This window comes from Malania oleifera, chromosome 12, assembly GCF_029873635.1.
Source record: "Malania oleifera isolate guangnan ecotype guangnan chromosome 12, ASM2987363v1, whole genome shotgun sequence".
Classification (NCBI taxonomy): Eukaryota; Viridiplantae; Streptophyta; class Magnoliopsida; order Santalales; family Ximeniaceae; genus Malania; species Malania oleifera.
In genome coordinates, this window is record NC_080428.1 from 84704161 (window position 1) to 84720164 (window position 16004).

A 16004-nucleotide genomic window follows, 5' to 3' on the forward strand; every position below is an offset into this window, starting at 1 on the left:
TCTGTTACAGGTTGGTGTATGTTCCTTGGTGATGCCCTCATTTCTTGGAAGAGTAAGAAGCAGACTCGTGTCTCAAAGTCATCCACTGAGTCTGAATATCGAGCTATGTCGTCTGCCTGTTCTGAAATCTTATGGCTTCGAGGGTTGTTAGGAGAACTTTGTGTTCCGCAGCTTACTCCTACTCCTCTTCATGCTGATAATACAAGTGCTATTCAGATTGCTGCCAATCCTGTTTTTCATGAACGCACCAAACATATTGAGGTGGATTGTCATTCCATTCATGAAGACTTTGCTCCTCAGGAGATTACTCTTCCACACATTTCCTCTGAACACCAAACCGCTGATGTTTTCACCAAGGCTCTTTCTTGTCCTCGCCATCAGTTTCTTATTGCCAAATTGATGCTTCTCGATCACCCAGCATCAATTTGAGGCGGGATGTTAGCAGAATTGACAGCTACATGTGCTGTATGTTGGCAGAATTTGTTTAGGATGTAAATAATTTAGTTGAAATATTTTAGTTTATATTTATATTGTATTTAACAGAATATTTGGCTGACACTAAGGCTGAAAACCAGGCAGCATGTAGACAATGAACAAGTGCCTGAATTCTGGCAGCATGTTCCTGAAATTCTGGCAACAAGTTCCTGAAATTCTGGCAGCACTTAGGTGCCGAAAATCTGCCTGAATTTATGGCAGCACTTATGTAAATTTCTTCTATATAATGAAAGAAAACCTTATGGAAAGGGCATTCAGACCAAAATTGACATATGGATGTACAAACAATAAGTCCCCTAGAAACATCATTGGAATCAGAAACATTTCCATATTGCTCCCTAATTTCATCCAACAGTAAACCCCCACCACAATCAAACTCACTAAGGCCGTTACTTTCACAACTAATAAATCACCCCATTTTGTTAGCTCCTTTCCTTTACTTATCCCATCACAAGATTTGCCCATCTTCTTACATTATGTGTTCTACAATACTTAAATCTTCCTTTAAATTCCTCTTTAAAATCTTTGGCACTACCTCACCAGAGTGCTTTCTCTTTTCTTCGGACAATTTTTTCATTTCTGCACCCATTAAAGCAATCTTCCAAAGAGTATAAACCTTGGGACCCTTATATTCCACTGACTTAAGGTTTGAGGCATCAGATATCCTTTCCAAAACACCAGAATCTTCAACCACTTTATCTAAGTGATTCTCACACCAAATGTCCCAGGGTTTAAAAAGAGAACACCACAAACTCTGGTTGGTTTTAATTTTTTTCAGAAAATTGAGTACAAGTCCAATCAGATATATACCCTCCAAATTATATATATAAAAGCAGAACAAGAGGCTCTTTTTTTTAGCCTACATAACCCCAATTCTAATTTTTGGTAATTTTGAGTTAAAAAATTAAACAAAATTATAAGAATTGTTAATGGTTATTTAGTCATCCAGCATTATTATTAATTGTACGAGTTTGGTTGTAATAATTGTAAGTTAGTAAGGGTATTATGGTTATTCCAATTGTACTTGACATATATTGTAAATAGAGGGAGAGACCTATAATTGAGTTTAGGTCTTCCACTTTATCCAATTGTTCAACATGGTATCAGAGCATGATTCTGAAACTTAAACCCTAAGTGTTACCACCACCATCAAACCGAAGCCTGAAACCCAAAATCCTCTGCATGTCTATCATCATAGAAGATTTTTCAGCGATACTATAACCCTAGAAAACAGCCAGCAGCAGCAGAAATTCAGACCGGTCGCTGGAATTTTCTGGGCCACACTGCCAGTTCGAGAACGCCAAATCCACTATATATTTGTCAAAACCAACACCATAGTTACCCAGACACTGCCGATCTGCCCCCCATTGAAATCCCACCTCCAGGTAGTGTCCCACACGCCCTCATGCACCGGACGAAGGCTGCCGGGGCCGACCCCACGCGCTGGAGAATGAAGCCACTTTAAGGCATGGTTTTGACCTGAAATGATCCAATCTCTCTATTAACATGTTTTTGGAGCTTTTTGTGATGTTTTTTGCCCAACATCTCACCTTTTTTGATTGCTTGAGTGCGGAACCCAAGGAATGGTTGTTTGATGTTTCATGAAGCAATTTATCAATAGTTATTGAGTTTATTGGGTCTGAAACAGTGGGATATACAGTGCTTTTTGATTCAATGATCTAATTCCTTCCATATATCAAAATATCAAGCTGTTGGAGATGTGTTTTGCTCAAAGATCCAATTTTTTTTAACCATGCACTAGTGGTAATCCGTCAGTTGTAGTTCGGTGTTAGTAAAAGTCATTGGTGACTTTCTTGGAGCATTGACAGTGCTCATAAGCTGTTTTTCGTGAAGCTATGGCAGTGTCATATAAGTTAGTTGGTGATTTCTCCATGGTAGTTTTAGTGGTTCACTTCTCCAATTGTTTCAATGCTGTGAGTTGCTTTTCTTGGGGCTGTGTCTGAGTTTCTTGGTGCTGTGGCAGCTTGTATTGATTTATTTGTGACTTGTTCATGGTTGGTCACCTTATTCGGGGTTGTTCAGATTGTTTCAACGATTAATCTTATGGTCATTAGTCTAAGTTTGTCAATGTTGGGATGGAGTTTGAAAATCCCAAAAGCATGGTTCCTTTGTTAATCACTTGTTTGAGTGAAGCACCACTGTAACTATATTAGAGGAGTATTCAAGGTTTCTTCAGTATCAGTAATCTCAACAAGCATCTTCCCCCATTTTGTCTTTTGCCCATAAAGGTAATCAACCAGTCTGTATGTGATCTAGTATCCTTGCTACTAGTCCTTGGATTATAGATTCTTTTGCCACTGACCATATAACAGGTGCAACCAACTTCTTTTCTGATATCCAGTATCCTAAAAATCTACCTCAAGTTACCTTCGCTGATGGGTTCACTATTGCTGTTAAGGGGATAGGAACAGTAAACCCTACTCCTTCCATCTCTCCTTATTCCGTGGTTATTCAAGATTTGAAGATAGCAAAGACAATTGGCATAGGAGGTGAGGCTCGTGGACTTTACTACTTTGAGTCACCTTCTCCACCCATTGCTTGCACAGTCGCAGCTACCCCACTTCAAATCCATTGTCACCTTGGTCATCCATCCTTGCACAAGTTGAAATAGTTGGTTCCTACATTGAGTTCAGTGTCTAATTTTGAGCGTGAGTCTTGTCAATTGGGCAAGCATCATCATGTTCCCTTTGCTTCCCGGATCGACAAACGAGTGGTGAGTCCTTTCATGCTTGTCCATTATGATATTTGGGGTCCTAGTCGTGTCACATCAAAGTTGGGTTTTGGTACTTTGTTACATTTGTTGATGACTACTCTAGGATGACTTGGTTATACTTAATGAAAGGTTGTTATGAGTTCTTTGCTGAGCTCTTTGCTATCTTTTGTGAATTTTGTTCCCAAATAAGGACTCAATTTGATATGCCAATCAAAGATAATTTGTAGTGATAATGCTAAGGAGTACTTCGGTACTCAATTCAATCCTTATATGACTAGCTTTGGTATGATCCACTAGTCCTTTTGTGCCCACACTACACAAAAAATGGGGTTGTAGAGTGGAAAAAAAAAACATATTCTTGAAGTCACTTTTACCCTATTGTATCAAATGAATGTTCCCAAAGTTTTTTGGAGTGATGTTCTGCTCAAAGTTGCAATCCTTTATCCTTGGAGCCAAAATCCCATATTCAACCATCTTCCGGCTCCTTTGTTCTCCTTTCCTCCCCGTATATTCGGTTGTGTGTCCTTTGTTAATCAGTTAACTCCAGAAGTGGATAAGTTGGATCCTTTTGCTATCAAATGTATCTTTTTGGGCTATTCCTATATTCAAAAAGAATATTGATGTTATAGTCCTACTTTACATCGATTTTTCGTCTATGCTGATGTTACCTTCTCTAAGTCTACACCATACTACTCTGATTCCTTGAGTCCCATTGACCTTAATGAGTCTCTTCCTCTGCCTTGTCTTCTAGATCCAAACGTAGTATCTATGCCCAATCCTCCTACATCTTCATCCAGTTTGAGTCGTTCTCGTCTCTAGGATCATCCCAATTTGCACGTGCACACACAGCGACTCAAGGGCGAAGTGCCTTCTTCAGCTTCTACTACTGTGCCTCTAGTTCCTTCATCGAATGATCTTATTTCCCATGATGTTGATCCTGTTATAGCTATTCAAAAAGGTAAATGCACTTGTACCCAACATCCGATCTCTAACTTTGTTTGTTATGATTTCTTGTCACCCTCTTATTACTGTCTCGTTAGTACTTTGTCTTCTGTTTCTCTTTCGAAATCTATTTCCGAAGCCCTATCCCATTTTGGGTGGAGGATAGCAATGGTTGAAGAGATGCATGCACGACATGATAATGATGCTTGGTATTTGGTATCTCTTCCTATTGATAAGTCTGTGGTTGGTTGTTGCTAGGTGTACATTGTGAAAGACAATCTTGATGGTTATGTGGCTCGTTTGAAGGCCCGCCTTGTTGCTAAGGGGTATACTCATGGTCTTAAATTTCCACGAAATTGTCAAAATTTCCGTCAAAATTTCCAATTTCCGTCACCCTCAAAATCGAAATGGCAGTCGACTTCCATCATGCATAATTTCTGTCGAAATCTCAATGAATCATCCGAAATTTATCTAAACCTCGAAATTTTAACTATACAATGAAATTTCATCGAAATTCAAACGAGAGATTCAAGAGTGAAGTGAAATTTCTCTTTTAATTTATTTTATTGAAACAAAAGGTAAACACAAGTGCTTTTGAAATTATATGAAAAAATAAACTTATAGTAATATTTCATGTCTAAATTATCAATATTTGTATAATAAATAATATTTAAATGAATTATGAATTTCATTTGCATTAACTGAATCTGTTTAATGTACATTATCTTACAAACATGTTTGATACACATGCTATTTTACAACTTTTTCACCCCATACAAAACATAGATGTATTTAATTTGTAATATATTAGTCTTAAAACTTATATTTTTATATTTGTTAACCATTTCTAAAGTTTCACAAAGAATTCCATGTTTTACTACTAGTTTCTATTATTTTTTCAAATCGAAATTTCCCTCGAAATTTCCGTTCTTTTGGAGCTTCGAAATTCAAGTCGAAATCGAAATTTAAGACCTTGGGTATACTTAGGTGTATGGTTTGGATTATTCGGACACATTCTCTCTGGTCACTAAACTTGCCTTAGTACGTTTGTGCATTTCTTTAACCATCACTTGTCATTGGCCTCTACATTAGTTAGGTGTGAAGAATGCTTTCCAACATGGTGATCTTCATGAGGAGGTATACATGGAGCAACCACCTAGGTCTATTGTTCAGGGGGAGTCAAGCTCAATATGTTGACTTAAGAAATCATTATATGGATTAAAACAATCTCCAAGGGCAGGGTTTGGCCATTTTAGTGTTGTAGTACTTGAGTTTGGACTTCATCGGTGTGCAGTAGATCACTATGTTTTTTTATCATCATACTCCATCTGGCAGGATTTTTCTTATTGTGTGTGTGGATGATATTGTGATAATTGGTGATGATGATCGAGGCATCCAAGACCTAAAACTTTTCTTATAGAGTAAGTTTCAGATCGAGGACTTGGGACCATTTGAAGTACTTCTTGGGTATAGAAGTATCGAGATCTCGTGTAGGAACTTTTTGTCACAGAGAAAGTACGTTCTTGATCTTTTAGATGAGATGGGGCTGTTGGGATCCAAACCTGTTGATACACTTATGAATCCCAATACTAAGTTAGTGCCAGATATGGGTGATTTGTTGCCTAGTCCAAATCGGTATAGGAGACTTGTTGGAAAGTTGAATTATCTCACTGTCACCCGACCAGATATATCCTTCGCAACAAGTTTTGTGAGTTTTGATTCCCCGAGAACAAGTCATTAGGATGCAGTAATGCTCATTTTGAGATATCACAAAGGTGCACCGGGGAGAGGTCTTTTATATCAGGATCAGGGTCACACTCATATTCAGGGATATACAGATGCAAATTGGGTCGAGTCACCTTCCGACCAAAAATCCGCAAGCGGGTATTGTATCTTTGTCGGTGGTAATTTGGTGTCTTGGAAAAGTAAGAAACAAATTGTGGTAGCCAGGTCGAGTGCTGAGTCAGAATACAGGGCTATGGTGCAAACTACATGTGAACTTGTTTTGCTAAAGAACATGTTGAAAGAACTAGGTTTTCCATATTCTCAGCCTATAGAGTTGATGTGTGATAATCGAGCTACATTTCATATTGCCTCCAACAAACAAAGCACATTGAAGTTGATTGCCATTTTATTCGAGAGAAACTTGTATAAAAGCTCATTACAACCACTCATGTGAAGTTCGAGTTTCAGCTTGCTGATTTGCTCATTAAAGCCTTGGGAGTTGCTTGCGTGAAATTCATTTGTAACAAGCTAGGAGTATATGATATATATGTTCCATCTTGGGGGGGGGGGGGGGGAGTGTTAATTGTTATTTAGTCATTTAGCATTATCATTAATTGTTATGAGTTTGGTTGTAATAAGTGTAAGTTAGTACAGGTATTATGGTCACTCCTATTGTACTTGACATATATTATAAATAGAGGGAGAGATCTATCAATGAGTTTAGGTCTTGCATTTTACTCAATTATTCAACAGTTAGATTACCACTTTACCTAAAAGCTTAAGCTATTAGGTTGTAGGCCAACAATGTTTATCAAGTTTTAGTACTCCTCTGCACGTCCAGCCCGATGGCATGTGGAGAGATAAACACATGATAAATAGCACCCATGATAGGGAACACAATAATTTTTTTAAACACCACATAGTAAACGCGGGTAACAAGACTAGAACCCAGGACCTCCTAGTAACCAACTCTGATATCATGTTAAACTACCACTTCACCTAAAAGCTTAAGTTGTTAGGTTGTGGGCCAGCAATGTATATCAAGTTCTAATACAATCAAAACATTTTTGTACAATTTAATAAATAATATTTATTCAACTCTTTTTAAAAAATAAAAAATACATTCTTTAAATGTATGGGTAGATACATCGATTAATTGCATGTTTTGTTTATAAAATATCCTAAATTGGTCAATTTAATTTTTATTCTTCATTCTAAGTCATATGCATTCTAAGGTATATGCTATTAGTTGGAAGTATAATAACGATACTTGTAGTAATTTAAAAATTTATTAATCAAATTGAATTGAGCAATTAGCTCTTGAAATAGAATAATAAATAGAAAAAGAAAAACCTTAACGATTTATTTTTGTTATGTTTTAAATTATATATTCATAATAATATTTGACTCATAAAGTTGTAAAAGACATATATATTGCAAAGTTCTTAAAAAAATAAATAGCCATTATCCTGTGCATCGCCTGAGTCACTATTAGTAGGTTCAAATCTTCAAAAGAATTGTAAACAGTAAAAATTGTACCAAAGACCACCAACTCAGCTGACAGAAGCAAGCGCTGGGGCAGACATCAGCAATCCACTGCATGGACTCTGCCTAGCTAGGGAAAGGACTTACATTAGTGATCTTGGGGATATGAATTATCTCCACCATGGCTTCAATTCAGTAAAAATAAAATATCCCCCACGCACAATAGAAAAAATTATCTCTGCATCTGACAAATACACAGTAGAAAAATTTATGTGTGCATCCCCCAAAGGAACAACTCAGTAGCAGTAAATACAAAATGAGTCCATGTAATGGTTAAACTTGGCAATCATTTTTCTTGGGTTATCTAAAGTACCAATTTTTTGGACAACAATGTCACCGTGAGCAACATCTTGATCAAAGAGGATCCTTTCAAGGAACATATGATCCTACATCAAGTGGATAGAAATCTGACTGTCAATAGACATCAATCACCTCAGGATCCAAACTAAGCTCACCAAAAAAAAGCCCCCAACAAAATAGCTTCCTTGACAACTGTTGTAATTAAAATATACTCAACCTCTGTAGTAGAAAGTGCAACCATAGGCTGCAGGAAACTCATGAATAGAGCCATGCAACCTTGCAAATGTTCTTTGCTCAGATTAGACATACACCTACTAAACACACTAACAGCATTTGCAATGTCTGGGCATGAGCAAACCATGATATGCATGATGCTGCCAACTGCAGTGGAGTGTGGGACTTGTGACATTTAGTCAGTGGAGACAAAGCTCAAAGCTTAAAGTGATCAGAAAGAGTACTCAAAGGTTTGGCATTTTTTTTTTGTTTTTTGTTTTTTGTTTGTTTTGTTTTGTTTTGTTTTTGTTTTTTGTTTTTTTTTTGTTTTTTTTCTGTTTTAATTTTATGCCAAAGTGCTCTAAGAGCTTCTGAATGTAATTCTTCAGACTCAAGTACAACCTTCCTGCTTTTCGAACACTGCATAATCTCCATATTAAGGATCTTGTGGGTTGCCCCTAAAGCTTTCATCTCAAACAGACCACTCAACGAAAGGCCTTCTGCTTGTTGATATTTGACATATTCTTGGCAGCAGCCAGCAATAAATATGGAGGTGCAATCCCCAACCACATTGGCTGTGCTGATCAACCGAGAGGAACACAAATACCAACCCTAGAGTATTTTGAGGCAACGGATGTTGTACATACCAGAGTCTAATCCTAATAACAAACCCTACAGATGCTAGGTCATGTGAATCCAAAACACACCCTATTTGAAAGCAGTCCCACACCACCAACTTTGGTTTTCCTGCAACTCTTAACCCTATGTTTGATTTGCAGGATGTCTACTTTTTGAATAGATTAGTTATAATAGGTTAGTTACAATTAGTTATACAAAAAATTATGTTGATTCCATAAATCAAATAACAATGCGAAACTTTTTATGAATCCATAATAAGGAATACATAAAGAATAACTATTCCCATATTTCACCGTGGGAATTTCTACTTCTTTCTTATTACATGTTGAATAAAATAATAAGAAACATATAAGAAATAGCTATTACCTACATTCCTAAATTTTCACTATATTCCTTCTTATTCCAAGGAATACTTATTCTGCGAGTCAAATCAACCGTAAATTTTCAACTAAGATATTATGATGAATATATAACTTGGAATAACTAATTAGGGAACAAAATAAATAACTTGCAATTTGTTCCTAAATTTGTATACCTCTGCTCATTTCAAAAAAATTAATGCATGAAAATATCAACTTGACCTTTAAACTTCTTGTATATAGAACTCAAAGGTTTATTTTACTGCAACTAAAAGAGAAGAACTGCTACAATTCTTAAACTTACATAGTCTAATTAATATTTTCAAATATTTACCATAATTGATTCCTTATCTTTGTTTTTAATATTTACCACGTTTAGATGCTTTACTATGTTTTTGCGAGTCATAGAATTATTATTAATAAAATGTAATACCACACAGCAATATCTAGTTGTTTTATTCAGGATATAGTAATGCTAATTTATAGGGCAACAGGAGCTAACCTTCCTGTGAATATGTTTTCCCTCAGACCAAGTATTGAAGGAGGTCGCTGTCCTTGGTGTATAAGAAATTCTTGTAAAAGATTTCTCATTTTTAAAGCTTCTTCCAAATAGTTGTCCTGTAATACAAAACATCTTAATAACAAAATGCATATCAATCAGTAATCTCTATGGACTTACAGGCACAACATACTTGATTCATATCAATTGTTTGAAGAGCTTCACCACGCGTGAAGATTATTGCATGATTTTGATTCTCAGGTTTCCCTTCTCCAATGTTTGGAGAACCAGGAAGCTTTATGCGATAAATTTCCTGTAACAGGTAAGGAAAATAGTGTGCCCTTTCAAACCTTACATAGTTCATACTTAGATAACAACATCTTAAATCGTAACAATTTAATATGTTGCAAGAAAAAAAATGATGCTGCAATGCATCTAAAGAATTGGAGTGCCCTCAGAAGATAGGAGAATAATTCATTATGACATAATTAATCCCACAGCTTATATTCCTCAAGTTATATATGTGTGTAAATCAAATTTTATATTTTAAAAATGTTACACAACAAGGCTTCATAGAACTAATATTGCAAAATGATAGTTTTAGGACTTCAACATTAATACAATACAATGTTCAATTGAACCCTTAAATCTTTTTTAATTTCTGCACTCAAGGATTTAGATCTCTGTTGGTCAAGCAAGTATAATTTACAACTTTATGAGTTAATTTATTGACATGCACAATCGCCCATTATCTGTAGTTGACTAGATGAGCTGAGTCTGCTGACCATGGTCTTAAATTTTCACAAAATTGTTGAAATTTCAGTCGAAATTTCCGATTTCCATCACCCTCAAAATCGAAATGGAAGTTGATTTCCGTCCTACATAATTTCTGTCAAAATTTCAACAAATCATTCGAAATTTATGAAAATCTCAAAATTTTAGTGAAACTTTTCAAAATTTGAACTATGCAATGAAATTTCCTAGAAATTTAAATAAGGGATTTAGGAGTGAAATGAAATTGCCCTTTTAATTTAATTTATTTATTTTTATCGAAACAAATGATTATTACAAGTGCTTTAGAAATTATATGAAAAAATAACTTACAATAACATTTTATTTAACCATTCATTTTTAAATTATCATTATTTGTATAATAAATTATATTTAAAGGATTTATGAATTTCATTTGTATAAACTGATTCACTGAATATGTTTAATGTACATTATCTTACAAATATGTTTGACGCAAATATTATATTACAACTTCTCCACCTTATACACAACATAGATGTATTTACTTGTAATGTATTAGTCATAAAACTTACATTATTATGTCTATTAATCATTTCTAAAGCTTCATAAAAGAATTCCATGTTTTACTACTGACTTCCATTATTTTTTCAATTTGAAATCAAAATTTCCATCAAAGTTTTCAGGGGTAAAACATGGAATTCTTTTATGAAGCTTTAGAAATGATTAATAGACATAAAACTTCGATGGTGACTTCTACCAGTGATTTTGTCACCAACTAATATTTTCCTTGTTTTAACCATTCATTCCTAAATTATCATTATTTGTATAAAAAATAATATTTAAAGGATTTATGAATTTCATTTGTATTAACCAATTCACTGAATATATTTAATGTACATTATCTTACAAATATGTTTGATGCACAAATTATATTACAACTTCTCCACCTTTATGCAGCATAGATGTATTTGCTTGTAATGTATTAGTCATAAAACTTACATTATTATGTCTATTAATTATTTCTAAAGCTCCACCATGGAAGTTTTCAAGGGTGATGTGGCATATATCAATTAATTTTTAAAATATCTAGTTATAATTAACATAGAATTATTTATTTTAAAAAAACTAGCATGTTCCCCTGTGATACATGAATAATATTATTTACTCATATTTTAGGAATCTTAAGAAAAAATTTTCAGCAAGTTTTGTGTATCATAAAAACTTAAACATGAAAATTTTCCCATTTTGAACCCGCACCTATATGATCTCTAAAGAAAAATATTCTAATTTTTGGATTTTTATTTATTTTGAAAAGTCTTTAGAAAAAGAACTGTTAGAAATATGGATTTAGGGATCTTTCATTCTACAGAAAATTAATTTTGAAATTTTGGGATAAAAAAATGAGATTGTATTGCAAGTAAGCTAGGGTTAATGATAGACACCATCCCTAAATAAGGCATCCTAAGTGATAGGAACCTAGAATAGGGCCAGTATGCCACCACTCTAGCTTATTAAATTTGAATGGTAAAAATTGAAACACTATAGACCATCACTTCTAGGTAATGACAATCAAGTGTAGGAACCATGGTCATGGGCCGCTACTACCAATTAATGCACCAAAGTAATAGAAATCCCTATGAACCATTACTCCTCAATCATGTGGATTAAAGATAGGAGTGGGTCTCACCTTATGACCATCATTCTAGACCTAAATGATTTTAAGCAATAGGAATTCACATTAAAGCGCATAGAGTCAACATGTCTTTATTTCTAGGAAAATAAAAAATAAAAAAATAAAACCAATTTTGATTCAAATCACATGGAGAGGCATCCTACAAAGAAGTCCAGGGTTGGGAATTATGCTTTAAATAAAGAAGGTTAATGAACTTTGGAAAAGGCCATTGACCACCTCAATTCGCCCTTTCAATCTTCTTCTTATGACAAAATTGTTGTTTTTTTAATCTTTTAACAAAATTTTCACACAAACAATCACATGTATATTCAATCAAAGAAAGCATGAAATGAACATTATTGATGAAGAATAATGTAATCATCAAGCATGCAAATACATCCAAATAATTAATAAAACATATTTGCGCAAATACATAGCATAATCGTTGGTCTATGACTCAACACCTAAATCCAGAGGAAGACTTAAGATGAGCAATCCATGGGGAGATTAATAATAAAAAATGCAAATTGTGCACAATGATTTGACGCTTAAGCCTATGTGGAAGGCCTAAGTTGAGCAAACAATGTGGACTCAATTTATGATAAACAAAATAAAAAAAGAACGAAATTCTAACATTAATCTAAAACACAAAAAGGTGATCTGGCTATATGGGTTTGCACTTATCACCTTCTTGAATAGGGAATCAAACTGATAAATAACTGTCTAGATCTCTAAAATTGAAGTCAGTGCCCCTGTTTTTCGGACACCATTTTTTAGGAATAATATCACAACACCTCTCCCCATCACCAGAGACACAACTACTTGAAAGTCAACCCTAAAAAGTTCCTTTTCCATCTGATTATGCATGTGGTCCCATGCGCTGGCAACAGAATTTCCAGCCACACCTCTTCGGAATATACAGTCTTTTCTCATCACACCATCACCATCACTGGAATCGCCTCCCCCAGTCAACCTTAGCACTGAAACCCATTGCAAAGACACTGCAGGCAATGTGCGTCTCATGCTGCCGATGCATTCATGGAAATTGCCACCCCTCTTCTGCTACATTCATAATTGTGAAAGCAGTATCACAGGCATGATATTTTTTATTTTCTCCATAACATTTAGAAGCTGATATAGTAGTGTTTGGTCCACATTTTTGACAGTCAATTGACACTGCCAGCATCAAGAATCAGATTTTCATTGCTTTCATATGTGGATTTCCTGTGAGGATTTTGTTGGTCCTTGCAATACACCCAAGATTAATAACTTAAAGACATATGCGAGAGAATGGGACTCTTAAGTTTGAGAAAATTATAGGAATAAGCTGAGAAAGATTGCAAGGTTGTGCTTAGGGTGTTTTGTAAGGTCTCAAATTCTCCCACTCACTTCGATTAATGTTTGAATGATTATGAAGTCTGGTGAACTTGCATAATTCCAAGGTTCATATTTTCATTAAAGAAAATAGAAGGAAAAAGCGGCTGCCCTTTTCCATATGAATTCCTTGGACAATTACTTGCTTGCATCATAGTCCCGCTATAAACCACTAGCATATTGTACATCATAGGACTATGCCTCATCATATACACTATCTTCAATATATTTAACGCGTGTGCAGTGTAGTAGTTTTAGGATTCACGTCACTTGTAGTAAAGTTTAATCTTCCTCAACCCTAATGTATCGTATTACATTCTTCCATGGATACTAACATGACTAATGAAACCATCTCCATTGAGCTTGCACATGTTGATACTCATTGATTGTTTGTTTAGACACTCGCCAGGACTCTAGGCCAAAATTTTGAGCGATTTAGTGAACAACTAGCACAAGTTCATAACTTGTTATGTATGAGCCCTAGTGTGGAAGACCTAGATCACTTAAAAAAATCTAATGAGACTCCATATTCTATTCATCCTGCTCAGGGAGTTCCTACACATCTCTACATGATTAGTCAGGCCCCTAACCACCTCATAGACTCGTTTCAATCCTCCAAGCTCAACTTGCCCTAGAGTCTAGCTGTCTAGGTTTGAAGAGGATAGTTTATATGAGATTGATCATGCAAGTACAGCTTAATTCTAAGCATCTCCCACACCCACTAAGCATGGTCAAGTGGATTCAAGTGACATCACTAAGAGGGACAAGGCTGATGTGCATGGTTATGATGGAAAATTAGATCCTAGTACCTTCATACATGGTAAAACCTAATATAAGTACCATAAAGTGTAAGTTTCCCATACCTAGACTTAAGTACATGCTTGATATGTTAACCAGCTCTAGTTGATTGAAGATTGACTTGCACACTGGGAACAACCAAATTTAAAATTATGCCAAAAGATGGGTGAAAAACTGCATTTAAGACCTAGAATGATTTATTTTAGTAGTTGGTCATCCTGACTTCTCAACACCACTAGCACCTTTATGAGGGTTATGACGCATTTATTGCAACCATTAATAGGGAAATTACTAGTTGTTTATTTTGATGATATACTCGCTATAGTAGGACTAGAGGGTGCAATTGGTACATGTTTGTTAGGTTTTATCAATTTAAGGGAAGCCACATTGTACACTAACCTAAGAAGTATAGCGTTCTCTTGCCTAATGTGCTCTTTCTTTGTTGTGTTGTTTTTGTACAAGATATAGCAATTGATATTGAGAACATTAAATTCATTAGGGAGTGGCCAAAGCCTAGGAATATTTTTTAGGCTTATAGCTTTCATAGTTTAGCTACTTACGATGGGCCATTCATTGGGTTTTGGAACTATTATGGTTCCCCTCACTAATTGCATTAAGAAAAGAGGAGTTTCATTAGAACCCTTCGGCTCCTAGAGTTTTGGGGGACATTAAGTAGAAGATGACTGATACTGAATTTAATAAAGACTTTGAGGTCGCTTATGATGCCTCGACGGGTAGGTATAGGTTGAGTTTTGAGCCAAGCAGGGCACCTTTTAGCATTTTCAGTGAAAAATATTCATAGGCTATACAAAAATGCAAAACATATAACGAAAAGTTCTACATTGTGGTGAGTTTATTGTGGGTTGTTGCAATTTTTTGACCACCTTTCTCTGTGGTATTCGAATTCATTTAAAACACCGAGTGTTAACATGATGATTGGGTAGAGTTTCTTGGAGTATACTTTCGTTCTTAAACATCACCCTCTGGCATTGAGAGTAAGTTAGCAAATTTTAGTTGACTTGTAGTCATAAGAGCTGAGATCATTAGATTTGATTGCTTGAAAGATGAGTATTCTAGTTTTGCTAATTTTTAGATCATTTTTAAGGAGGTGGGAGGGGGGGGGGGGTATCACGCAAGGCCTCCAAACATTCTCATCCATGAGGGTTATTTGTTTAGGGGCACTAGGTCATGCATTCCATGCAATTATTCAACGACTTCTAAGTTTGGGAATTGCATGTTGATGAGTTAGCTGGTCATTTTCGTATGGTTAAGATCATGCCTCATTTGAGGATAGGTTTTATTAGCCTTCTTTGAACAGCGATGTACGTAGGATAGTCTACGCATATTGTATTGCAATGCATGCCTTGGAGAGACTAAGTATCGAATTTGTTCTTAAGACTCCCTAAAATAGATAGAGGACACGATTTCATCTTTTTTGTAGACTTGTAGTTAATCAGTTCTCTAAAATGGCACATATCATCCTATGCAATAAGATCTCCAGTGCTTCCCATCTAGGTAAGTTGTTCTTTAGAGAGGTGGTCAATTTGCATGGTTTTTCCATATCCATGGTGTCTGATAAGGGCATCAAGTTTGTTAATTAATATTTTTTTATTCTTTGGAAGATTTGTGGCACTAATTTGATGTTTTATTCTGCTTGTATTCCCAAATTGATGGTCAAATTGTGGCACTACAGATCTTCTTACATGTGTACTGAGTAGGAAAAAAAAGGCAATTAGGACTTCTTGTTACAAAATGTCAAGTTTGTTTATAACAGTTCGGTGAATAGATAAGAGTCCTATTGAGTGTGTATTCGGTTCCAAACCACGTGCACCCGGTAATATTGATCCTTTGCCCCAAGATGTCCATATTTCAGAGCCAGCTAGTAACATGGAATGTAAACTTGCTCCTGATGTGCATTATAGAGCTAGAGAATTCAATGTTGTTGATAGTGTCATG

At 35.3% G+C, this 16004-nt stretch overlaps 1 protein-coding gene across 2 annotated transcripts in view; it reads right to left on the reverse strand.

Moving 5' to 3' along the window:
* The window catches only part of LOC131144790 (putative callose synthase 8), a 173866-nt gene that overhangs the window by 42740 nt on the left and 115122 nt on the right, over nt 1-16004 (reverse strand). For both annotated transcript variants that reach the window (XM_058093652.1, XM_058093651.1), the window contains 2 exons: nt 9645-9764; nt 9455-9570 (listed from right to left, as the gene is read on the reverse strand). In XM_058093652.1, the coding sequence (XP_057949635.1) occupies nt 9455-9570; nt 9645-9764 (236 nt within the window). The remainder of the gene's footprint in view (nt 1-9454; nt 9571-9644; nt 9765-16004) is intronic.